Source organism: Pelophylax lessonae (genome assembly GCF_965119305.1).
Source record: "Pelophylax lessonae genome assembly, chromosome: 2".
Classification (NCBI taxonomy): domain Eukaryota; kingdom Metazoa; phylum Chordata; class Amphibia; order Anura; family Ranidae; genus Pelophylax; species Pelophylax lessonae.
The window spans coordinates 473,276,981-473,304,268 of NC_138769.1; the positions used below are offsets into that span (position 1 = coordinate 473,276,981).

Consider the following 27,288-nt stretch of genomic DNA (forward strand, 5'->3'; position numbering starts at 1 on the left):
AAGATCTATGTAAGGCCAACAAAGGGATGTCGGAGAATTCCTGTTCTTTAGCTACTCATTTTTAAAAGGTAGCATGTTTGCAGCAGTCAAATATTCTAGCAAGGAGTATGACTTGATCGTAGAGTGCATAGTCTGGAAATCCAAGTTCCCTTGTCATTCAAAGTAGTGTGCAATGCTGGGTGGGGTTTTTTTTGCCCCAAAATAATTTTATAAATTAATTTTTCATGGAGAGGAGAAAAGTAGGAGGTATTGTAGTGTGGAGGGTTTGCAGCAGGTTTTACAAAAGGGACATTATATTCATTTGCAGTATGTTGCCTTAGCCACACTAAGTGCATATGTCCATTTTCCATCTTTTAAGGTCTTTTGTTATTGATGTTCGCTGTCTGAAAATGCCAGGATGATATGGACTCCAAGGAATTTCATTTTCTGAGCCGTCATTTTAAAGTGGAAGTTTAAAAGTATAGTGGACAATGATTAGGTGGGAATAAATATTGTTCAGCAATTTTAATTCAATTTTAATTCAGAAAGATTGATTTTGTAATTCAACAGGCTGGCATTAAGATTTTTGGTGTTATGTAAAAAAAAAATCAGAATGCCACCTGTGTAGTCCCCTATTTCATGGTGTTATGTTTTTCTTTCTATGCCCAAGATACAGACATTAAATTGAATGTGTTGTAGCAGGGGTTCTAGAGTCAAAATTAAAATTAGGGGTTATACAAGACATCCCTGTTGTGTACCATTGGGTAATGGGAAGGCTAACAAAAGTTTTTTTTTTTTTTTTTCTGCAGTTGGCGCTGAATAGATGACATTTACCCATTTCAGCATATTGTTACTAAACTGTGTTTTAAAAATAACCAGCTTACTTTATCAAATGATTTTTGTTTGCCTGCCAAGATTAATAATGTGGGGAGTTTTTCCAGGTGGACAGGGTGAATCTGATTACAGGTATTATTTCTGGCTTTCTTGTTCAGCATAAAGCCTACTTGGTAAATAATCATTTGCATATGTGGGATTAGATGGTTGGCTTGGATTTTTATAAAAATGTTTAGGTCCAAATTAAGAAATGATATGGGCCTATAAGTCTGAGTACATATAATCTTTCCCTTCTTTGGGAATTACCAACAAGTGTGCTATAAGGGTATCTGTGGGAATAGCTTTATTTTGTATGATAAAGTTTAATGTTTTTGTGAGCCGTATCAATAGGTGTTGTAAAAATGGTTTGTAAAATGTTAAAACCAGCCCATGAGGTGCTTCAGTCTCTATTAAAAGGGGCCTTCATAGAGTCTCTGGTTTGTGGAGGTATTTTAAGGAGACTAGAGTGGTTTAAATAAAACAATATGGAGTTATCTGTGTTTGGAGAATGTTCATTGGATGGCTTAGTTGTTAAGCTGTATAGGCTCTTGTATTCATCAGAAGGCTTGGTTGCACATGTACATGTACATGTGTTGTGAAAGTCATTAAAACATTATGCCACATCCTGCGGTTTATTCTGTTTGTGACCTTGTGGTGAAGAAATAGTCTTTCTGTATTGGGTTCAGAGTAGCTGTGGCTGATATTCCCTTCTTCACCTTATGGTGATATATGTTATTCCCTGTGCGGGGAAAATGGAGAAAATGGATTCGACTGAGGTGTGCTCAGAATTAGTGGTTAGAAGTGTCAGCTGGTTTAAATAGTGTAGCCTGCCTTTGAAGGTTGACAGATTTGAATGGCAATAAATAAATAAACTAACCATAATAGCCATAGTGTTGATATGGTTTAATTTGGCATCTTGGATCATTGGTAAGTGTTTTAATAACAGCTTGATGCATTGTAAGTTCACAGTACTTGAATTTTTTGAATATGGCATGACCATGAGCATAATCCAAGCTAACGTTTTACAAGTAGCTGGTGATCAGAGCCCAGAGAGGGATAGTAGCTCAAACAGCCTTCATGACCCATAAGTAAGATAGGATAGAGTAGAGAAGGGTCAGTGTTTTCCTGATCTTCAGTCCCAATGAGTGGAGTGAGTCTCATACAGCTTATACAACCCCCCCCCCCCCACACACACACACACACAAACACACACGCACAAAATCCATCACCCACAGACACAACAGAGCATAGGTTTGTAAACCATTAAACCATTAAAACAGAGCAATACCATAAGCAAAAACAAATTTAAAAAATCACACTTTACTAAAACTGGAGCAGTCACAACCTGGTGTCATGGTAGCCAATCAGCTTCTAATTTCAGCTTGTTAGATTGGTTTCTAAGCAGAGCTGCACCAGATTGTCCATATACAATATAGACAGACAGACAGGAGAGATAGAGAGATAGATAAATAGATAGATAATATATAGATAGATACCCCCCCCCCCCATGTGTAATAAAACTGTATTGAATGGACATTTTGGGCATGTAAATCCAAGCAAACAATCTAATAAAAGGTTGTCTAAGCAGATTCATCATTATACCTTCCGTCACCACTGCCAAACTTACTAGTCAATTTCAGGGTACCTGATATCTTCCATTACTATCACTGGCCCAATCTCTACAGCCCTACAGCTCTACCTTCTCACTAATACTGTTGGGTCTGTAACATACATACATACATCTTAGCAGTATGCACACCCATGTGTAACTCCATCTATATTGTTTAAAACAAATGTATAGCCAAGATTTTTTTTTCAGCTTGGAAAGCTTAGGGAAAGCACAACAAGAAGAGGGACTCTCTACTAAGAGAAGGAAAATCCTCCCTCCCTAGAAGAGGTAAATCTATCCAGTAAGGGGCACAGAAATCAACAAAAACTTAAAATACACTGCTCAAAAAAATTAAGCAACACTTTGAAAACACATCACATTTCAATGGGGTAAAATATCATGCTGGATATCTATATTGATATGGATTGGGTAATGTGTTAGGAACGAAAGTATGCAAGATAATTGAATGGAAAGGAAAATTATCAACCTACATAGGGATAAATTCAAAGACATCCCAAAAATCAAAGTGAAAAAATGGTGCAGCAGGCTAGCTCATTTTGCATGAATTTCATTGCAGCGACTCAAAATGGTACTCAGTAGTTTGTATGGCCCAACAGGCTTGTTTGCATGCCTGAAAACATTGGGGCATGCTCCTTTTGAGACAACGGATGGTGTCCTGGGATATTTCCAGATCTGAACCAGGGCATCACTGAGCTCCTGAACAGACAGAGGTGCAACCTGCTGGTGTCAGATGGAGCAAAACATAATGTCCCAGAGGTGTTCTATTGGATTTAGGTCAGGCGAGTGTGGGGGCCATTCAATGGTATTAATTCCTTCATCCTCCAGGAACTGGCTGCATACTTACCCCACATGAGGCCGGGTATTGTCATGCACCAAGAGGAACCCAGGGCCCACTGCACCATTGTAGGGTCTGACAATGGGTCCAAAGATTTCATCCCTATACCTAATGGCAGTCATGATGCCATTGCCTAGCCTGTAGAAGTCTGTGCATCCCTCCATGGATATGTCTCCCCAGACCATCACTGACCCACCACCAAACCGGTAATGCTGAACAATGTTACAGGCAGTATAAAGTTCTCCTCCACTTCTCCAGACCCTTTCACATCTGTCACATGTGCTCAGGGTGAATCTTCGCTCATCTGTGAAAAGCAAAGAGCACCAGTTTCTGATGTTCAATAGCCAATGCCATTTAAGCTCCACAATGCCGGGCAGTGAGCACAGGGCCCACTAGAGGACGTTGTGCCCTCAGGCCACCCTCATAAAGTGTGTTTCTGATTGTGTGGTCAGAGAAATTCACATCCGTGGACTGCTGGAGGTAATTTTGTAGGGCTCTGGCAGTGCTAATCCTGTTCCTCCTAGCTCAAAAGGAGCAGATACCTGTCCTGCTGTAGGGTTAGGGACCTTCTTTGGCCTTATCCAGCTCTCCTGGAGTACCTGCCTGGTTTCTACAATCTCCTCTATGCTCTTGAGACTGTTGTGGGAGACACAGAAAACCTTCTGGAAATGGCATGTATTGATGTGCCATCCTGGAGGAGTTGAGGCAATACCTGGACCTCTATAGGGTCCAGGTATTGCCTCATGCTACCAGTAGTGACACTGACTCTAGCCAAATGCAAAACTAGTGAAAAATAGTCAGAAATGATGAGTAGGGAAAAAAATGTCAGTGGCCTGCACCTGTAAAACCTTTCTGTTTTGGAGGTTGTCTCATTGTTGCCCATCTAGTGTCCCTGTTGGTAATTTCATTAGCACCAAAGCAGCTGAAACTGATTAACAACCCCCTCTGCTACTTAAATGACCAGATCAATATCCCAGGAGTTTAATTGACTTGACGTTATACTATTAAAACAAAGCGTTCCTTTCATTTTATTTTGCAGTGTAAAAGTTTGACTTGTGTTTATATGGCATGGCATGGTGTAGAAATGTGTTTAGTAAAAGTAGTTTAATTTACAAATAATAATTTTGAGAAGACTATAACAATATGGTATGGTGGAATGATTCATCGATGCACCTGTAAAAGTGTATATGGAGCAGAGTGGCTATCTCAACAGAAATGCAACCATTATTCATTTTGTGTTTGGCACAAAGCCTTTGAAAAGGATCTGCAGCCAGTCATACATGTCTATCCAACTTGTAAACATTTTATTAACCCAGCCCTTCCTGGACATTGGTAGAAACAAAACTCCTTGCAGTTGTCAAAATTCCCGGCACACAAGGGATACATATGTCATTTTTAAATTAAAGAGTTATAGCTGACTGAATGCATTCCTAATGGAATATACAGAATAATATAAAAATATAATTTACCACAACAAACAATACATTATCAGGGTTAGATTTGTGTCACTTGAGCCTGAAGGCACACAACCAATGGCACTCAAAGAATGTAAAAAATTACATAAGCACGAAATTACAAAAACTGGAGAAAACTAAAGCAAATGAATTTAGATATCTTGCTTTATATTCAAAATTAAACCTGACTATCTGCATTGGCCAACTGCTTCATTATTTTTTGGGAATCAGTCTTGTCAAAATAAAGTGCAATAATATCAAAACTTAGCAAAAGAAGTCACTGTATTTCTTTCATACCTTCCAACTCGCGAATTTTCCTGCCAGCTGCCGATTTTCTCAGTAAACTCCTCCCTGAGTTAAAGAGGGTTGTTAACTCATCCAGAGGACTTGTCACATTGCTAATGTTGGTTACACTGGCTGGAAACACAGAAGGAGATTTAGTTTGAATAGTCCTTGGAATTTTTACCGGTGAAGAAAAGGTTAATTTGGTCACTGTGCTAGAAGAAGTATCAGTTACAGAAGGACTAGGTCTACAAAGTGTTTTTAGAGTATCTGTATGAATAGACCTCTTTGCAGAATTAACTAACAAGGCATATGGAGTCTCAGTGGGAAAAGTAAAGTGTGTAGTGGAACTGTAAGAAGCTGAGGTTGGTTGCAGTGGAGGCGTAGATGGTGGGGACATCTTGCTTGTAACACAAAGTGCACTTTGTGCTGGTGTTGATGGTCTTTCACCGTCCCCTTTTTGATATTTTGCACACTGAGGAGATATTGGACTTGAACATTCTGGCTGTATAGAATAGTTTATGTTGGTTTCAAGTACAGGGAGTTTTATTACTTCCAATGGAGTCAAGGGGGACTCATCAGATGCAGGAGAACAAGTTACTGGGGCAGGAGGAAATGCCAGCAGAGGAGGTCGATGAGGAAGGAGGTTTGGAAATGGAGCTGGTATGTCATATGTTTCCCTGCACTGGCCATCCTCTTTTTTACTCATGGCACAGCCATCAACTAAGTTCATATTTGACAAAAAAGTTTGTGAGGCACTGGTCTGCACAGTATTACTATTTATCTGATCAGGATTGAAATATTTCATCTCCTCATATACAGCTTCTCCTTGTTCTGGACTGCAGGCTTCGGGTGGACAACTCTTCTTAGCATTACCAACCATTTCTATATACACAGGCTCATTATCATCTTCATCCTGTGACATATATACAGACAGCATCCCTGGATGTGGTCCATCTGCAGAGGCAGCTCTTTGCATGGTTCCCATATCCCGACTGCATTTTCTGACTAGCACACTTAATGATTTTCCTTCACCAAATCTATGGACAGATATCTCCTCATAGGAGCCACTCAGCTTTGTATTGGGACTTCTCTTTGGTTTTGGTGGTGGAATTTTTTTCATGGTGCTGTAATCATCACTATGTGGTCTTGGCCGATACAGAGCTAAAACAGGAAAACAATATAATAGTTTAAGATAGAAGGAGGAAAAGAATATGAAGAGGAGGATAACAGAAGGAGTAGAACAGAAAGAGAAGAACAGAGAGAGTAAGAAAGAAGAGGGAGGGGAATGGAGTGTGAAGAAGAGAGGGAGAAAAAGAAAAAGGAAAAGGAAAGAAAAAGAAGAGAGACAGAGGTGGAAGAGAGGACAGACGATAAAGAAACCTTAAAACATATATATATATATATATAAGTGTGTCCAAAGCCAAAACTTTTTTTTTACATTTTGAAGAAAGTAGTGATGCCAAAGAATCCCTGTTAGGTTTTTACTGCTGTCTGTGTCCCAGCTAGGAACATTTACTCTCTATTTGTCATGGTGACCACAATTAGGGGGATATACAGTAATGGGAAAACCCAGAACTTTGAGTTTTCATTAGGATAGGAGAAAAAGGGAAACCTTCCAATTGGGGCATTTTTTCCTGCAACAACTGTTAAAGGAGGAATTTTACTACTTTAGGAAGATCTCCTCTCATTTCTTGTTGACTGTAGAAGGCAGGACATAAAGACAAATCCCTTAAAAGAGACACAGATTAAAAAAAAACCCAAAAAACTGAAAGTGGGTTTTAACTAGACTATACTATATCCAAACCTATCTTCCAGTCAAATCTTACCCCAACCCTTTAAACCAAATAATAACATTACTTTCAAATTAACATTTTATTGTTCTAAATCAAACATAAATTGTGTAACAATAACATTCATTGCTTTTCAGTAGTTTTAATTGTAATTATTGATGTTACATCACTATGTCTTAGAATATGACTGCTTGTGCTGTATATACTTAATGTAAGTCCATAGAAATAGTTCTCACCATCATTATCAAGATCCTTGGCTGCAGCAATAAGACACGCACTAACAGCTTCATAAGAAGCACTTAATCTTGTAGTAGGGTTTCTCTTTGGTTTTGGAGGAGGTTGTTTTCGAGGTGACTGTAGATTACCACTGTCATCTAAACTTAAGACTGTGTGCAGAGACATGGATCTGCCAGATGTTCCAGGTGCAGACTGTGCCAAGCTACCCACACTTAGTGGAATTGTAATTGAATCTGAATGAAACAAGTTAGGTGTGGAACGATATCCTCCAAAAGTGCTTTTCAACATTCTTTTACCCATGTCTTCATTTCTAAAACAAAGAGAAGTTCCAACAGTATTGCTCATAAAGCTTTAGAATTGAATTCTGGCAAACAGCTAACTACACAGATAAAATACACATATAAGAATTGTTGTAACTGTCAAAAAGATTTTTATGACTATCCATCCATCTACATCACCAATCTTGTCTCCAAATATCACCCAAACTGTCCTCTCCGCTCCTCTCAAGACCTCCTGTTCTCTAGTTCCATTGTCTCCTCCTCCCATGCTCATATCTATGACTTCTCCCTCCTTTCCCATCCTCTAAATCTCCCTACCCCAATTTGTCTGGCTATCTCTTAATCTGTCCACTTTTATGTGATCCCTGAAAACTCATCTCTTCAGGGAAGCCTATCCTGCATTCAGTTAACAACCAAATCTTCTATTTTTCCCTTCCGCTCTTCCCTTCTCATCATTACCTTATGTTCCACCAGCCCCTCCCTATTAGATTGTAAGCTCCCAGAAGCAGGGGAGCTTGCAATCTTACAAGCTTACAAATGTAAGCTCCCTCTTGTTTTGTTGCTATATTGTCTCCCTTTATATTGTAAAGCGATACACAAACTGTTAGTGCTTTATAAATCTTGTAGAATAATAATAGTAATCCAACCCTGATATTTACACAGATCTGCCACAAGGCATTGTCCTGTCTGGCATGGTAGTGGAACTATTCTTTCTTCACTGCTGTTTCACTTTCACTTAACTGGACAATAAAAGGAGAAGCAGAGTAGTAATAAGCACAACTCTCTGTCACTCTGCTTTCTCCTCCTATCATCATGTTCCTTGCACTGCAACACATCTGATTGGCTCCCTGTGCTCATTTTCCACTGCCTTGAGCTTTGCTATACAAGTACTGAAAGAGGCTGATACCAAGTCAAATTAGGAGCCTTACACTGTTCACATGTTAAATAAATACAATTTATTAAACTCATTTTTACAGAGCTGCTTTATATTTTGTTTGCCCGGAGTGCAGCTTTAAAAAATGTAACTATAAATGTCAAATCCACACCCATCCTAGCTCAGCAACCTGGATGTCTCATTTGTCTCCACTTTTTGTCAGCACTGTTTTTAGGATTGCCTCTATAGACACCATTATTAATATTTTTTTTTTCAATTTGACTTACTTGACAGTGATATGCACTTAGCTAAAATGATTGAGAATGATCAGCCCAGATCTTGATGTGGCTAGCTGAGAAACTCCAGTGCCTATTTTTGTCAATTATATACAGCTGTAGGCCAAATAAATGAACTGCCCTTAGATGGGAGTGAAAGAAATTGATTACCGTCCCAGTGTGGGCACCCCTATGAAATAGGAACAATGCTCCTATTTAGGCATTGTTATTTAGTGCTAACATTTTTCTTTCGTTTGTAGCATGAATGATTTTTATAAATTCTTTATTTTCTTTTTACAAGAGCACTGAGTAGAGAACACAGGCATATACAATGGAATTAAAGAAAGGTAATAGCCAAGACAACATGTATTTCATATTCTTTAGCCAGCCCTGTCCTTGTATCTGCTAGTTTTTTTATGAATGTCTTAGGCCCCTTTCACACAGGCGGACCGTTCAGATCCGCCTGTTCGTCTTTTTGGCGGATCTGAACGGTCCCCCCATGCATTCCTATGGGGCATCGGATGTCAGCGGAGACATGTCCGCTGACATCCGACCCGATCCGTCAAATCTGGACGGATGGAAACCCTTTTTTCCATCCGTCCAGCGGATCGGATCGGATGGGATCGGATGAAAACGGACCGTCCGATTTTCCCCATAGAGATGCATGGGGAACTGACAGCTGTGTCTCCGCACACAGCGCGGAGACACAGCTGTCATCCTTCTGCTCAGCGGGGGATCGGCAGCTCGATCCCCCGCTGAGAAAAGCGGAGTCCGTTTGATGGACATAGTGTGTGAAAGAGCCCTTAGGGTCACTTAAATGCAACAACGATGTCTGAGGCTTTTTTTTAAACTTCACTGTTTTTAATTAAGCTTTTACCTGACCGTTTTTCATCTACTGATTCCACTTTACTTAACAAGAAAAACTTGGCTTATTTTTAGTGATCAGTTGAATGAACCAGGATTTGGTTAGGGACAGGTTTATTGAAGATAACAAAAGTTCAGGTGCCGAGTATGAATCCCTTTGAAGTCAATTGGAGCTGAGGGCTAAAAACAGTAATGGCCATGTAAAAATTATTTAAAAATGTAATTTGGCTAGGAGCAGGGATTTTATTAATGCTTAATACATTTTAATAATAATGAATAGTACTAAAAAACATGCCTAGAGGATGCTGTGAACCTGTCTGTGAAGTGACAAAGCTGTGCAATGTATACAACTTACTACGAAAACAATTACATTTACAAAGCAAAATGATAGCATCCGGTGATTTTGTCTGTTTGTAAACAACACGCAAACGTATGAATTTCTAGTGCCGAATCCCAATGATGTCAATGGGAGCCGAGTATTAAAAAAAGTAATTGCTGCATCCTTTATTAAGCCAACTCTTATTTAAAGAGGAAGTAAACTCTCTCTTTTTATTTGCACCTACAGGTAAGCCTATAATAAGGCTTACCTGTAGGTACTGTGAATATCTCCTAAACGTGCACAGTTTAGGAGATATTTAGACTGCATGCAGCTGATGATGTCATCAACGTCACCTTCAGAGCCCATGCTACAAACAGGCGGGTCCACGTGTGTGTGGGAGTGAAACCATCACGGCTCTGGCCACTCAACAGGGCCAGACCCCGCAAACCCGGAAGAAAACAATTTTAGTAGGGGCAATACTTTCATATTTAAAAAAAGAAAAGGTGAACCAATGGAAATTTCTTTGGTGCTTGCCTTGTATATTAGAAATTACTATCTATAATTGCCAAACTGAATTATGGGCATACTCTTACAATGTGTTTGAAAGGTCAAGTAGCCACATTTCATATAAACTGATTTTCAGATTTTCCGATTTATGAATAGCAAAAAAATCTTCTTCTTTATTCTTATCTACAGATATTGTGCTCTTTCATATCATGCAAACATTTACCTGTTAGGATTGTCTTCCTTATCCAAAGATGGTACTGGTGTGTTGCTAGCAGCCTCTGAATCAGAGCAAAGTCTGTCTTTTTCTTGAGCAATGTCAGCTGCATTTTGGATAACCAGTGAATTGTAGGTTTGTTGCCCCGTGTGCTCTACAGACAGAAGGAAGTCTTCTATGCAAGTAACTTCATTTTGCTTAATGTTCATTCTATGTCGCAACTGTTGACGAGCTAAAAACATCCTTATAACTAATATGAAAAAAGAAAAAGAAGTTAGAACTAAATTGATACTTACTAGTGTTGTCCTTTACTTTTAACATGTCTACAAGTGGCCTACTTCTACTACACGGTGTCAGTCAGCAGGTTTACACAGCCTTGCTGAGGAAAGAAAGTCTACAGTAAAAATCTCAATACAATAGCAAATCAAAAATACTTAAATAATGATCATATAGATATGTTGATAGTATTTGTCAGTGTATGTACAGTAGTAAACCTACAACCAGTGATTTGATCCTGAACAGGATTAAGAAGTATACACAAAGCACAGAATGGCCTGATCTTTGACAATTGGTCAGTTAAACATCACAATTCAACTTACAGCAATCTTTAACCACTTAAAGACCGGAGGGTTTTACCCCCTTAATGACCAGGCCATTTTTTGCGATATGACACTGCATTACTTTAACTGACAATTGTGTGGTCGTGCGATGCTGTACCCAAATAAAATTGATGTCCTTTCTTTCTCACAAATAGAGCTTTCTTTTGGTGGTATTTGATCATCTCTGCATTTTTTTTTTTGAGCTATAAACAAAAAAAAGAGTGACAATTCTGAAAAAAAAAATATATATTTTTTTTACTTTCTGCTATAATACATTCCCAGTAAAGAAAAATAAAAAATATATATATATATTTCTTCATCAATTTAGGCCAATATGTATTCTGCTACATATTTTTTTTTTTTTTACTAGTAATGGCGGCGATCAGCGATTTTTAGCGGGACAGCAACATTGCAGCCGGCAGATTGGACACCTAACTGACACTTTTGAGGGGACCGGTGACATTACTATAGTATTTAGTGCTAAAAATATGCACTGTTACTGTACTAATGACACTAACAGGGGAGGGGGTTAACACCAGGGGTAATCAAAGGGTTAATAATGTGCCATGGGGATGCATTCTAACTGTGTAGGGGATTTACTCACTGGATGAACAAAGAGACCTGTGTTCCTAAATAGGAGGAACACAGGATACCTGTGTTCATCACTGACAGAACAGCGTTCTGCCTGGTTTACATCGGCAGACCACCATTCTGTATCCATGGGGAGCGATCGCGGGTGCCCAGTGGACATTGCGTCCGCCGGACCCACGGATTGGCTCCCCCTCTAGCCAACTATCGCACCCCCACTATCTGCTACACGAAGCGACATATGGGTATGTCATTTCACGTAACAGAGCGGACCTGCCACAGTAAAACTACGGCAGCCAGTCGGCAAGTGGTTAAAGCAGATCTCCACCCAAAAGAAGATGCTCCGCTTGTTTGCTTCCTCCCCCTCGGATGCCACATGTGGCACCTTTCAAATGGGGAAGGGGGGAGCGGGTACTGGTTTATGACAGGTACCCGTCCCCACTTTCGGGAGACTTTGCAGCGGTGAGATTCTTTAGAAGTTCAGCCCCCTTCCTCCTCTGCCTGGCCAGTTAGAAAGCGCAGCGAGCTTTGCACATGCACAGTAGGGAACCAGTTATGAAGCCAAAAGGCTTTACTGCCGGTTTCCCTTACCACGAATAGCGGAGGATGCATTGGAGAGCTGATTTGAAAATCGGCTGGGGTGTGGACATTGCGGGATTCCTGGACAGCTAAGTGTCCTAATATTAAAAGTGAGCCACTACAATACAGTATTTTTAGCTGCTGACATTTAATTTTTTTGGTGGGGGGGAGGAACTCCCCTTTTATATGCAAAACTAATAAATTACTCATTTAAAGGAATAACCACTTTATTACATTTTCTACATAGCATGGCTGATCTGCAGAGATTCACATATAGATTCCAAAAAGGCAACCGGGATTTAAACAGAAGTCCAGTCTACAGAAATCTATATTTTAGTATTACCTCCTGTATGATTTTCTTACCTAATCTCCATATTTATTTAAAAGTTTTCTACTTTAGGATGGAGAGAAAAAATAAGTCACATGACCATCCTTGGTCTTCTCATTCTGCCATGCATTGGCCTGTGGGAGGAGTCAGGTAGAGCCAGCACATCACTGCCTTAATACCTACTCAACACAGATTGACATTTAGCAGACATCATGTCTAGCTAAACTAATACATACATCTTTGCCTAAATTTGAACTGTAGAAGACAGTAAACCAGATATTGTGTGTTTGAAGTACAGATCACATTGCACAGCCCAAGACACTAGTCTTAACTGGGTTGGAGTGAGTTTATTTTATGATATTGCGCCTGTTGGAGACCGTTTGTGATCACAATTGAATTGTCTGCTATTTGCATAGAAAGTATATGTTTTCTACTTTTAAATAAAGCCTGGTTTTGATATTACACTATGAGGAGACCTTTTGTTTTTCTGGGTATCCGAGAGACTTGAAGAGAAGCTGCCAACCCTTTAATGATGTTGTACCATTAAAGCAAAAACCTCCTGCATGTATGACTCTTTGATACCCACAGTAGAGTCCATGATTTCTGGTAAGCACTGCTGACTTCCCTTTATGGTAACCTTTGGTGATATCCTTCTATCTCTGAACACAGACCTCTCTTTTTTTGGATACGGACTTTACTCTTGATTCGATCACTATTTCAAGGACTTTGCACTTTTTCAACATTCTTTAATGATTTTTGTGATGTTTATGGGCAGTATATTGTCTGTATTTTGCACATATAGCATTTTGCACTTTATTTTTTGCACAGACCCATACAGTTTTGATGTAGCACTTTACGTGTTAAAGCATTCTGACACTTCCTTCCTTCATAGCATGGCACTTGTTTTTTGATTTTAGTTGTTTAACAATATTGTTGTATTGTATTGTCCGCAGCTGCTTCTGCAGACAGTGGCACAGTAATTTTACATATATCAAAGTTATTTTTAAAATGCCCTTACTGAACTGTGCTACCTTATACCTGTAGGTCACGTGATTGCTCTCGGTTCCACAGCAAAGCATGGACCTGCCAGTGAGCGAGTTCAGTGTCAGGGTATTTATATCAGGACCGGAAGTGACATTGCCACCCAGTGTCTGTGTTTCCATGGCAATGGAATGCTCTCAGACCTGGCAGCAGACGTCACTTTCTCTTTTCCCCATCCATGAGTAGGAATGGACTGGGGGTGGCTCTGCACTGACTATGGAAGATACAGGCACACTATGCTTTTATGCAGCATGCCTGTATCTTGAGCAAGATGATGCAAGACGCAGACTGACCATGATAGCCTGGATAGGCTGCCATGCTAACGTGGTCAGTTTACTTGTAAGAGTAGTGACACAGGCAGGATCAACCAGGTTTATCAGAGCATTTGCTGGCAGAAATAAAATACTAATAATTGTAATGAGGCAGTGCAATATTATTATTTGTACCTTTACAAACACTATTGTGTTCTTTGATGCTATATATAGCTTTGCAGCAATCTAGGAGGTTCTTTTTACTATATGCCTAGTCACTATGCAACATGAAAGTAAGTAAATACTGGTGCTTGTTATTCATATTTTGATTCAAAAATATTTGTAAGATTTCAAATATTTCATAATACAGAATTCGTTCATATTCTCCTGAGGCCGTGAATGAATTTCACAAAATTATACAGAAAATCTAGTCCCACTACAATATATACTGTATTAAACCTATATGGTTAAGTATAATATCTGGAGGTACTTTGGGTTAAAGATGGTATTCATTTTTATGTATATGCTGCAAGAACTAGGCCTATGTGTTTTTATATGTAGATACATATAAAACATTTTCTTTTACACTGTTGTCTTAAAGATTCATACTTTCCATTTGGATACATGCTTTGGGTATTTATTTAGTTACCAGGATAGTCCAAATATCTCTAGGTAAATAGTTGTAACCTATAATAGGGATAGGAATAGTATCCTCTTGATGCTTACCCATGAGAGTTTTTGGAACGACTTTCAGTATCATTTTATAATATGGGGCTAAACAAAAAATATAGAATTAAAAATACATTTCCTAACATGATCAGGTGGCAGGTTACCACTGCAATATGATCCAGTTTGTGATTCTACATAACCAATTTCTAAGCATTTAAAAAATAAATAAACCATCAAATGTTATATACAGTTGTGCCTGTCCTTACTTTCTTCTAATATTGAAGAACTGTAGATATAGCACACTACAAACTTTTCATATTACTCATGACTTAACATATAAGAATTATGGGATTCATGAATATTAATTCAAAGGGGTGCTCATTTCAGAGCTTAACAGGAAATGACAAGTATTTTTTTATTTAAATAGTAATTTAGTACAGTAGGGTAAAAACCTAATTACTTTTGCCCCATGGGCTGTGTATATTGCAGCAAAAGATATAGTTGTGTGAAATGGTTGCCATGGAAACTATCTACCAATACACTTCTGTGCTTACTGAGAAAATCATACAAACGGATGCCTTTAAAAATGTAGCTGCATTTGTTTGATCTCACGTTCAACTCATTTTGCAAAATGTGTTTCAAAATATTTGTTAAAAAATACATTTGCACAGCTACATTTACATCACATAATTTAGTATCCAGTAAATCAGTACAAAATTACCATTTAGCAAATTAATGGATGGTGGTGATTGCATGCAGTAAGCTACATGTAGAAATCAGTGGTTTGGTGGTAATAATAAAATGAATATGGAAAACAATCTTACCTTTCTGACATAGTATAATTTTTCTCTGCAGCTGAACACACATGTCATTAAGTTGATCAGCTTGCCAATATTTCATAAACACTTTGCGAGTTCCAATCTGCAACATGTAAATATATTTGTTACCTTTACATAGCCTCTAATAGGAGTATGTGTCCATAGATAAGAAAATCCAGCAGCATGACCCTGATTTGATTTGAGAGAGGTCTTTGTAGCAAAAGAAGAAGTATCCATTTCTATAGTTTTGGTGACTACTATGGTATAAAATAAGTCATACTTTATCCAGCTGTACTGGATTTTCTTCTTTGATGCATGGTGGGATTTTGTGATGATCCTTGCTTAATTGTACTGGGAGTGTTCTAAAAAAAATCTTTGGGTTGGTTATGTTTACTTGTTTCAGTAAATGACTTTAACCCCTTCATGCCTAAGCCTTTCTCTGACAATTGTTGCTTAGAAAAGTCAGTATTTTTTTGCTAGAAAATTGCTAAGAACCCCCAAACACTATATATCTACACATATATATATATATATATATATATATATATATATATATATATATATATATATGTATATATATATATATATATATATATTTTTAGTAGAGTCCCTGGAGAATAAAATTGCAAACATTTTATGTCATACAGTATTTGTGCAGCGGTCTTTCAAATGTACATTTTTCGTGAACTAAAAAAAAGCTGAAACAATAAACTTAGCCCAACTTTTTTGTATAATGTGAAAGATGATGTTACGCTGAGTAAATAGATACCTAACATGTCATGCATTAAAACTGCTTTAAAGCTGCGCACACTCGTGGAATGGCGACACACTACGGTACTTAAAAATCTCCATAGAAGAAGTTTTAAAAAATGTTAACAGTTACTTGTTTACAGCCTTTCCCCTCATCAGCTTGGAAGTTTTCCGGCATCATGTTGTGTACGATCAAAATAACATGTCATTGAGGTGTAGGACTTTAAGCAAAATGTTTGTAGCTCTATATTGTGGCTTGTTACCTCGGCCCTGCTTCTTGCTGACCACGTCAGTGAAAGAGCCACGGGCAGAAAAATCAGCAAGTGAATGCCTTCATAGTGATCACAGCACTTATAGAATTTAAAATTTATACAAATGTATAAAACTTACACAAGTATAATGCTCTGGTACTGGGTTGGAAATCCAATGAATAGTTGGAAACTAAGTCCTTTTTACCTGGTACTACAGTGACAATACATTCTGGTTGTATATACATGTAGGGATCTGCTGCCCTCTACTGTTAGCTGCTAATATTACAATGTTATGTATAATTATGTATTAGCACTACCTATCACTGGGAGGTTGGCTTTGAAACCCCAAAGAAGGAGGAATTGAAGAGAGACAGGAAACTGCTTCACAAGGCCATAAACACAGGGGCTGCTACTGCTGCTGTATTCTCACCAAGATCAAAAGAAGAGACTATTGTGCAAGTATTCCTACTGTATGTTCCAATAGTTTAACTGCAGTTTCCCATAGCTTCTTGAGTGTATTTCTGAATCCTTGTGCTGAATGAGTCTCTATCCTATTGTTATTATCTCCCAAGTACAGTGCCAGATAGCTAGGTTTGTGTGTAGTGGTCACCTTCCAGTATATTAGTAGATGAACCTGTTTATTGCAATATAGTTCATGTGCAGCTCCTGGTATTCTAGCTAACCCTGTCTCTTCTGGTCTGGGATTCTTTAGCTAATTTTAGATTAGGGATCAATAACAAGCACAGGCTAGAACCACTTCTATTAGTTAGAGGTCTGGATGCATTTCAGGTTAGAAACTACTATGGAGACACTAAAGCACAGATTCTAACTCTGAGTTCCAGTGCCACACCACAGTTCCTGCCAAAACTAAAGTGCAGAGGCTGACTCTAAGTTCCAGTGCCACACCACAGTTGCTGCCTATGAGAAGCTCTGTTCCAGGCCGGTTAAGCAACAGTTGGAGGATCCCCCATGACCGCTGATCTTGCCTTCAGGTCTCCGACACAAAAACAGATGCTGCATCATTCTCAGGTACCCCTGCAACTGGAATTCTCTGCAACATTCATCTGGCGGTATCCCTATTAATAACTACAGTAACTATACCTGGGTATATGTAAACAATGCCACCAGAACTATCTGGTCCTTTGTTGATAATATCTATTTGGACATGGGATGTACAGTATGTACTGTTATTAATCTCTTTTTCCATAAAGCTTTTAGTATTTCTGTACTGGTGTGCATCTATATACTTATGATCCACGTTAGATGCTGGTATGTTGTCCACAGAGACCATGTCTTGGGTGAAGCCACAGCCAACTTTATGATCAAACCCACTCTTCCACTTAGCAAAGGTTACAGTTCTTTTGTTTACCCACATTGTTAGTGCAATATCCTGTTTAGAGGAGGGAGAGGGGGGGGGGGGGGTGGCATTTCTCAAAACCACCATACCCCCAATTTTGCTCTGTTAGATATACCAATAAAAGACTTTTAATATAATCTGTTAAGTAGGTGGAAAAAAAGTCTGTCCTATCCTGCCAGAAATCCAGTGAGCTTCAAACTTCCTGTAGTAGGATGACTGCACTGCAATCTCAAGCAGTTTTTTCAGAACTGCCTAGTTCTCTCTGTGATCTACAGAACACCTCCCATTTTGCTATGGAGATAAGAAGAGAGGGAGTTGTCTTGTAGTCCTTACAAACTTTCTACCATAGGGTGACAATACTGCTCCTTCATAGATACAGTACACTGAGCAAGCAAAGACAGAAAGTGGGTTACAGGTAGTAATAAGCCGAACACACCTAGGTTCAGTTAAAGCAGGTTTCAGGGAACATGAGTGAGGTTTGGGTGCTTAATTTGAATCCCAGTATAATTAATGGCACCCAAAAGTTAAAAAAAAACAGTAATGGGAATTGTATATGTAACTATACTAGGCAAGGCATTGTGAAATAAAATACATGGTGGGAAGGAGGCTGGGCACTGCCCTGTGGACATGTACCAAAGCAAAAAAAAATTCTAAATTCCTTTTTTGATTTGGGAACAATAATTTCAGTAATGCTTAAAGTGAAGCCATAAATTCTTAGAATGCAGCTGGTGCCAGCAACCGCTTCCACCTAAGGAACCGCCGACAGCAGTAAGCTGTCATATATAGAAGCAGTAGAAATACCTGCTCTGTATATGGTTTGGGCCACTGCTCGACAGATGGCTGCATGGGCAAGCGTTTGAGCATTTATCTGAATGTGCAAACAGCCAAAGATCAGGCTGAACCTAGGTTAGGCTAAACTGTTGGCTCATCCCAAGTTACAGGCAAAATAAATAGGGGTAAATAAAGCAGCCATAGATGGGCCAGCCATAGATGGATCGAAATTCGGCCAGCTCAGCGGGAACCAACCGCATTTTGATCCATCTATGGACAGGCTGGTTGTGCTGAAGTCGGTTTATCGATCAGCTCTAGTACAACCAGCATGTCAGTTTTTTTTTTGGATGATCACTGCCAGAGGTTTTAGTCACCAGCAGTGATCATTGTAGGTAGGTAGGGAAGGTAGGGAAACCTCCTGATGTCAGAATACAATAGTGAAGTGGGAGGGATTCCCTCATCAACACTGGCTGTGTTGATGGGGGAATCAAGTAATTTTCTTAATAAGGAAATAAAAATGCATAATCTATGGCCAACCTTTATACCACAGAGAAACTCAGGTTTCAGGAAACTCCTGCCAATAATTATTATATCTACAGCTTACTGTATATTACTGTGGTGGTCAGTGAGAAGAATTCTTCTGACATTGGCAATCAGTGGAAAAAATTCCTGCTTACTGATAGCTACTATGATAACCAGAATATGGGAGGTGGAAATGTCTCATTGTTCAAACGAACCCCTACCAACCTCTGGAGGAGTCCTAGCTGGGAAAGTCTGGTCTAGACACATTCTGAAATTGAAAAGATTGAAAAAATGCTTTCTCAATGGGCAGCACAGAGCTTTACCTGAAAAAGAAGACCACCATGGAGATACTGTACACTAAAACGTATGTGACATAGAGCTAAGAACAAAATGAAGAGAGAATAGTATGTGCTAATGAGATTTACCGTGCATAAATATATTTTCACTAGGATTTACCTGCCATCCCTGTTGTTTGCATTGCTCAAGAACATGACGGCATTTCTCTTCTTGTGATGCTTTGTGTTTCTCTCTTGTTAAAATTTCTGTTAAGTGCTTATACCTACAATTTAAGTGAAGGGTTAGTATGTAGGGTTGATTGCAGATAAGAATCCATTGGTAGAAGCAGTTCAAATAAGAACTACCACTCATTTAAAAGTATAAAAACTATAAGTTAGAATCACAGTATAAATATCCTCAATGTACTTAGAAATATAAATACAGTTATAAGCACAGAATCTTAGGCTTATACAAACTATTGTGAACTGTTTTTTTTTTTTTACTGTGGATGAAAACTTGAAAGAAATCCATGAACACCTGAGAGTAATATCCAAAATTTATGTAAAGCGGAATAAAGAAAACAAAATGAATACCAGAAACCAAGTCTTCAGTGCTGCAAGGAAATAGGGCTAACCACTGCATAGTCAGAAAGCAATATGGGTATAATGATTTTAAATCGAGAATACTGGTGAAGATATTCGTTTCAGCACATATTGCTATAAGATAGGATGTGTTATCTTTCTCTCGTTAGAAGTAACGCAAGCATTCTCCCAACACAATACTGATGACAACTGTGTAATTTATGTTGGGTCAGGTCACACAATCTCTAGTTTATAATTTCTACACAAAATTATTCATATGAGTAGTTGTGTCAGCAAATGATCTTTTACAATTTGTATAGTCAAACATTATTTAATAAATCATCCTTGGTTCTCTTATTTTAAATAAGCTCTTATCAATCACAGACATTCATATAGTGTTACAAAGGTGACTGGAAAATTAATCTGAGCCATGAATTTCTTAACAGCTATATTTATAGGCTTAACCAAACTTCCAGTAGCAGTGATAGCTATATGCTGACTTAGGAAAAAAAATTACAAAATATGTGTACATCTAAAAAAGATACTTTGAGTAAGTGTAATAATAACAGTATTTATATATATATTATTTAATCTTCTGCATAAACACTCACACATTGCACACACAGTATATATTTTTACGTGTTTTTGCCTAAAAAAAACACTAAGGAGTCAGTAGTTTGGAAGGCAGAGCACAGGTGTTAATAGTGTGTAAGACTGAGTACAGAGGGTCAGTGGTCCAAAGGGCAGAGTACAAGGGTCAGCAGAACACAGGGGTTAGTAATATGTAGGGAAGGATAAAGAGGCTTGCAGTATGTAAGGCAGAGTACAGGCAGTACCAGTCATTGGTCAAAGGGAGAAAACTGCCCAGTGTCGTTGGTCATTCGAGGAAAATTACCGGCATCATTGATCAATGGGAGGAAAAAAATGCCATGATGCTAAGGGGAGAAAAAAGTACTTTGACATTAGTAAGAGTGAAACACAGAGTGCAGGGGTCAGGAATAAGTAACACAGAGTTCAGGGGGTCAATAGCATGTAAGTCAGAGTGCAGGGATTAGTGGTATTAAAGTGAATGTAAACCCCATTCATGAAATCTGACCTATGCACATATATCTGTAGTGTTTACTTAGCTCTCTCTAAAGCCCTAAGCCTGTGTCTTTCTGCTGCTCCATTCCTTCTTACAAGTTCTCCGACACGTGAGATAAAAGCAGCTGGAAATTTGTGTTGGGGAGGTAACTTATAGAGAGATTAGCAGAGAGCAGGTGTATTTACAGCATATCTCTGCAAGTTTCTTCATTCTTTTGCCTATGTGGAGGGGAGTGTGTGCCTTTCCTCCAATAAGCTCTCACACGGTGTATACCCAGACTCCCCCACACCTGCTGAAACAGGAAGAAAACATTCTAACACCATATTCACTTTCTGAAGGGTCTAGGAAGCTGAAGACTGCAGATATACATGTAAAACGTATGTAGGAGGATTTTTTTCATCTCTGTGTATCATTTGAGGATGTTCACTTCACTGAGTTCATGTGAGGGTTTACATCCACTTTTAGGATATAGTGCAGGGATCACTAGTATGTAAGGCAAAGTACAGGAATCAGTAGTATGTAAGGCAGAGTACAGGTGTCAGTAGTGTGTAAGACAGAATACAGAGGGTTAATAGTATGTAGGGCAGAGTACAGAGGTCAGCAGTGATTAAGGCAGAATACTGGGATTAGTATTTTGGAGGGCAGGTGTCAGAGAAATGGCCATGCTGCAACTGGCAACTCCGCCAGTACTTCGAATGGCTGCAATGGACTCAGGCCATAGACTAATTCACTGGCCTATAAAAGGACTCTGCTCAGCCCATCTGATTGCTGGATTGTCTTCAGCTCTTCCTGTTTCCTGTGCATTGCTACTTCCTGGATTCCAGTTTGACCCGGCTTGTTTCTGACCTGTCTGCTCTCTCTCCTGGCTTTCACCCACGGCTTCGTCTGACCCTTCGATCCTGCTCCAGTGTTTGACCCTCGGCTTGTGTGACCATCCTTGCTCTCTTGTCCTCTGCCTGACTTCCAGTGTACCGATCCCGGCTTGCTCAACGGACTTGCTTCTGCTCAATCCCCTTGTCTTGGCGACCTGTTTGGACTGATACCTGTGTATGACCCTCGGCCTGGCTTTTACCTGCACATTGCTTGATTCCCTGAAGGCCCTGCAAGTTGTTCCAGGATATCCTTGTGAACCTTTACCTGCACTCCACAAGCATCCAGTGCTCCTTGGGACGCGTCACCTCCTGTCCCACTTCCAGGGGTGATTCGCACCGAGCTGCAAGGGAAGCCCTCTCAGCATTTCGGCCTCTACCAAGAAGTGATCTGACAGTACAATCCAGCCATGTCAGAGGCCAACAGAGGTGCTTCCCAGCTCGAGGCTCTTTGTCAGCAAGTCTCCTCTTTAACACAGGCGGTCCAGAGACTGCAGGACGGTTATTTTCAACTAGAGGGTCGAGTGTTGAACCTAGCTGGCGCACCCTCTCCTTACGACCCTAATCAACCGCCCGCTAGCTCCGGGGGCACCTCCACTCAGCAAGGACCAGCCGGCCCTGCGCAGGCAGCCATGGTTTTCCCACCTGAACCCAGGGTACCTACACCCGAACGCTTCCGTGGGGAACGGAGAAGGTTCAGATCCTTTAAGAATGCATGTCTCTTGTATTTAGCCCTTCAGCCCAGAACCTTCTCTTCAGAGACCGTCAAAGTAGGATTCATAATTTCTCTGTTGTCAGAAGAACCCCAGACCTGGGCCCATAACCTCCTTGAGCAAAAGAGCCCCTCATTGAACTCTGTAGACTCCTTCTTCCAGGCCATGGCCCAGTTATATGAGGACCCCCAACGGACTGTTACGGCTGAATCAGCCCTACATGCCTTACAACAAAATAAACGTCCTGTAGAGGACTATACCATTGACTTCCGCAGATGGGCCGCGGATACAGACTGGAATGAGCCAGCACTCAAGTACCAGTACCGTCACGGATTGTCTGAAGCCCTTAAGGACGAGTTAGCTCGGGTAGAAACCCCTACGTCTTTGGAAGGTCTAATCTCACTGGCAATCCAACTGGACAGGCGCCTGCGGGAGAGACGCTCAGAGCGCCTTCAAGGGGCGGTACCTGGGTACTCCCGAAAGTCCCACTTGCTGCTTCACCCAATCCTGGGCCTTCTGTCTCCGGGGGATCAGAAGGAGAACCCATGCAGATTGGTCTAATCCGTTCTGCCTTGACCCCCGAGGAAAGACAACGTCGCCGTCAAGCTAACCTCTGCCTTTATTGTGGGGAATCTGGCCACTTCCTACGCAATTGTCCTGTGAGACCCAGTAAGTCCTATTCACGGCCTCTGCTGAACTGTCAAGTCGCTGGGTCATCCCCTACTCATCTTATTCTCCCTGTCTCCCTACAGGTAGCAGAAAAGAAGATTCGGCTTCTGGCGATCGTTGATTCCGGGGCATGTAGTTGCTTTCTGGACCGTTCTTTAGCTCAAAGACTGTGTGTCCCCATGCAAGCTAAGGAACAGCGACTCCATATTCTTCTGGCTGATGGTTCTTTGCCCAGTTCCGGGCCTGTTACTGAAGAGACGTGCCCCATCTTCACCACGACAGATTCTCTTCACCAGGAATTCCTACGATTTGACGTCCTTTCCTCACCAATGTTTCCCATTATTTTAGGACTTCCCTGGCTACAGGCCCACAACCCACAGATTGATTGGGTTAAGAGAAGGATCTCCTTCACGTCTAATTACTGCCTGAACCATTGTTTCCTACCTGGATCTGATACTTCTGCTGCTTGCCTGGCCGTCCAACCAGTACATGATCTCCCGGAAAATGTCCCCGCAGTTTATGAGGAATTCATGGACGTATTTGATAAAAAAAAGGCTGAAGCTCTGCCTCCTCACAGGCCTTATGATTGCCCTGTAGAACTTCTGCCTGGAGCCGAGATTCCTTTCGGAAGGATATTCCCGTTATCTGAGAAGGAGCTGGAAACCCTCCGGATTTATATTAACGAAAATTTGGAAAAGGGTTTTATCCGCCCCTCCTCCTCACCAGCAGGGGCCGGGATATTCTTTGTCGAAAAAAAGGATGGCACACTAAGACCTTGTGTAGATTACCGGGAGCTTAATAAAATTACTATTAAAAACCGGTATCCTCTACCTCTTATCCCAGAACTGTTTCAACGTTTCCGGGCAGCTCGGATCTTTACCAAATTGGATCTCCGTGGAGCTTACAACCTTGTTCGCATTAGGAAAGGAGATGAGTGGAAGACGGCGTTCAGAACGCGGTTTGGCCATTTTGAATACCTGGTCATGCCTTTCGGGCTGTGTAACGCCCCTGCTACCTTCCAACATCTAGTTAATGACATTTTTCGGGAATTCCTGGATCTCTTTCTGATTGTCTACCTAGATGACATACCCATTTTTTCCTCCACTCTGGAACTCCACCGGACCCATGTTAAAAAGGTACTATTTACTTTAAGGAAACACGGACTTTATGTGAAACCAGAGAAATGCGAATTGGAGAAAGACTCCATTCAATTCCTGGGTCTCATTATCTCAACAAACGGCATTTCCATGGATCCACAGAAAGTGCAGTCAATTCTCGATTGGCCAGCCCCCTGTGATAAGAAAGGAGTTCAACGCTTTGTGGAGTTTGCTAACTTCTATCGGAGGTTCGTGAAGGGGTTCTCTATGATTATCTCCCCCATTACCCAATTGACCCGCCAACAGGTCCGTTTCCATTGGTCACAGGAAGCTCAAACGGCCTTTGACAAACTGAAGACGTTGTTCACCTCAGCACCTATTCTCCAGCATCCTGATCCAACCCTACCTTATGTGCTTGAAGTGGATGCTTCAGAAATAGCCACTGGAGCAATCTTATCTCAAAGACAAGGCCCGAAGACTCTTCTGCACCCTGTGGCTTTCTTTTCCCGGAAGATGACACCTCCGGAGAGAAACTATGACGTAGGGGATCGGGAACTCTTGGCCATCAAATGTGCCTTGGAAGAGTGGAGATACTTGCTTGAAGGGGCTACTCATCCCATTTTAATATTCACAGACCACAAAAACCTGGAATACCTCAGGACAGCAAGACGCCTGAGACCCCGTCAAGCTCGATGGGCCTTGTTCTTTTCCCGGTTTAATTTTCATCTTACTTACAGGCCAGGGTCCAAGAACGGAAAAGCAGACGCCTTGTCCAGAATGTTTCCAGATACCCCAAACACAGCCGAACCTAACACCATCCTCTCGGCTCAAAATTTTTTGCTTATTCAAACGGATCTGCAATCAGCAATTAAGCAAGCCTCAGTTCAATGTCTCGAGCCTGGGACCTCTTCCTTGGAAAAACGCGGGGGATTCTTGTGGTTCCAAGAAAGGATTTTTGTTCCTTCACAGATCAGACTACAGGTCCTAAAGACTTTGCATAATCACAAGCTTGCCGGGCACTTCGGGGTCAGGAAGACATGTGAACTCATTCAGCGCCACTTTTGGTGGCCCAATTTAGTTCGGGACTGTAAATCCTATGTGGGTTCTTGTATTACGTGTCAGCGTAACAAGGGGGCTAAGACCAAGTCCTGGGGCCTGTTAAGGCCATTGCCCATCCCGGAACAGCCCTGGAAGCAACTTTCCATGGATTTTATAGTGGAATTACCACCTTCAGAAGGTTTCACTACTGTCCTGGTGGTGGTGGACCGTCTCTCGAAGATGGCGCACTTTTTGCCTATGATTGGCACACCTTCTGCCGTGGAAACAGCTAACATGTTTATTAAAGAAGTGGTCAGGCTACACGGTCTCCCGGACAGTATAGTATCGGACAGAGGCGTCCAATTCACTTCCAAATTCTGGAAAGAGCTTTGCAAATCCTTGTCCATTAAGATATGCCTATCATCAGCCTACCACCCGCAGAGTAATGGTCAAACGGAAAGGACCAACCAGACCCTTGAACAATACCTACGTTGCTTTTGCACTTGCTCCCAAGATAACTGGGTCTCTTTACTTCCGTGCGCGGAATTCGCGTATAATAACGCCCTGCATTCTGCAACCAACCAGACCCCGTTCTGGGTGAATTACGGGTTCCATCCTTCTTTTTTGCCCAGTGCTTTCTCAGAAACATCAGTTCCTGCAGTGCAAGACCGGATAATGGCTATCAGGGATAACTACCGGGTGCTACAGGACTCCATATCCAAAGCCCAACAGGAGTACAAGAAATTTTATGACCGCAAGAAAAAGGAAAATCCTATGTATAAGGTCGGGGATAAGGTGTGGCTCTCCTCAAACAACCTACGACTATCTTGCCCTTCTAAAAAGTTGGGACCAAGGTTTATTGGGCCTTTTAGAATCAAAAGGATGATAAACCCTGTGGCTTTTGAACTGGCTTTACCTAATTCATACAAGATCCATCCTGTATTCCATGTTTCCCTGCTAAAGCCTGCAATTTCTAGCCCTTTCCCAGGGAGGGAAGAATTGCCTCCACCTCCAGTTTCAGTGGAGGGTGAACCTGAATATGAAGTGGAAACCATTCTGGATTGTCGAAGAAGGGGTGAGCTCATACAGTATCTTATTAAATGGAAAGGTTACCCCACTGAAGACAATTCCTGGGAACCCGCTAGTAACCTGCATGCCCCCAGGCTGGTACAGGAATTCCACAGGAGATTCCCGGAAAGATTGGCCCGGTTGGGCATCCGGAGGCTGCCCCTTGGGGGAGGGCACTGTCAGAGAAATGGCCATGCTGCAACTGGCAACTCCGCCAGTACTTCGAATGGCTGCAATGGACTCAGGCCATAGACTAATTCACTGGCCTATAAAAGGACTCTGCTCAGCCCATCTGATTGCTGGATTGTCTTCAGCTCTTCCTGTTTCCTGTGCATTGCTACTTCCTGGATTCCAGTTTGACCCGGCTTGTTTCTGACCTGTCTGCTCTCTCTCCTGGCTTTGACCCACGGCTTCGTCTGACCCTTCGATCCTGCTCCAGTGTTTGACCCTCGGCTTGTGTGACCATCCTTGCTCTCTTGTCCTCTGCCTGACTTCCAGTGTACCGATCCCGGCTTGCTCAACGGACTTGCTTCTGCTCAATCCCCTTGTCTTGGCGACCTGTTTGGACTGATACCTGTGTATGACCCTCGGCCTGGCTTTTACCTGCACATTGCTTGATTCCCTGAAGGCCCTGCAAGTTGTTCCAGGATATCCTTGTGAACCTTTACCTGCACTCCACAAGCATCCAGTGCTCCTTGGGACGCGTCACCTCCTGTCCCACTTCCAGGGGTGATTCGCACCGAGCTGCAAGGGAAGCCCTCTCAGCATTTCGGCCTCTACCAAGAAGTGATCTGACAGCAGGATACAGTGGTCAGTAGTATGTAGGGCAGAATACAGGGGTCATTAGTATGTAGGGCAGAGTACAGGGGTCAGTAGTATGTAGGGCAGGATACAGGGGTCAGTAGTATGTATGGCCAAGTACAGGGGTCAATAGTATGTAAGACCGAGTAAAGGA

At 41.1% G+C, this 27,288-nt stretch overlaps 1 protein-coding gene across 4 annotated transcripts in view; it reads right to left on the reverse strand.

Annotated features, from left to right (window-relative positions):
- The window catches only part of MYO16 (myosin XVI), a 539,163-nt gene that overhangs the window by 64,144 nt on the left and 447,731 nt on the right, over positions 1–27,288 (reverse strand). For all 4 annotated transcript variants that reach the window (XM_082247038.1, XM_082247037.1, XM_082247039.1 and 1 more), the window contains exons 28-32: positions 19,395–19,497; positions 15,294–15,390; positions 10,424–10,664; positions 7,083–7,393; positions 5,069–6,217 (exon numbers count right to left, since the gene is read on the reverse strand). In XM_082247038.1, the coding sequence (XP_082103164.1) occupies positions 5,069–6,217; positions 7,083–7,393; positions 10,424–10,664; positions 15,294–15,390; positions 19,395–19,497 (1,901 nt within the window). The remainder of the gene's footprint in view (positions 1–5,068; positions 6,218–7,082; positions 7,394–10,423; positions 10,665–15,293; positions 15,391–19,394; positions 19,498–27,288) is intronic.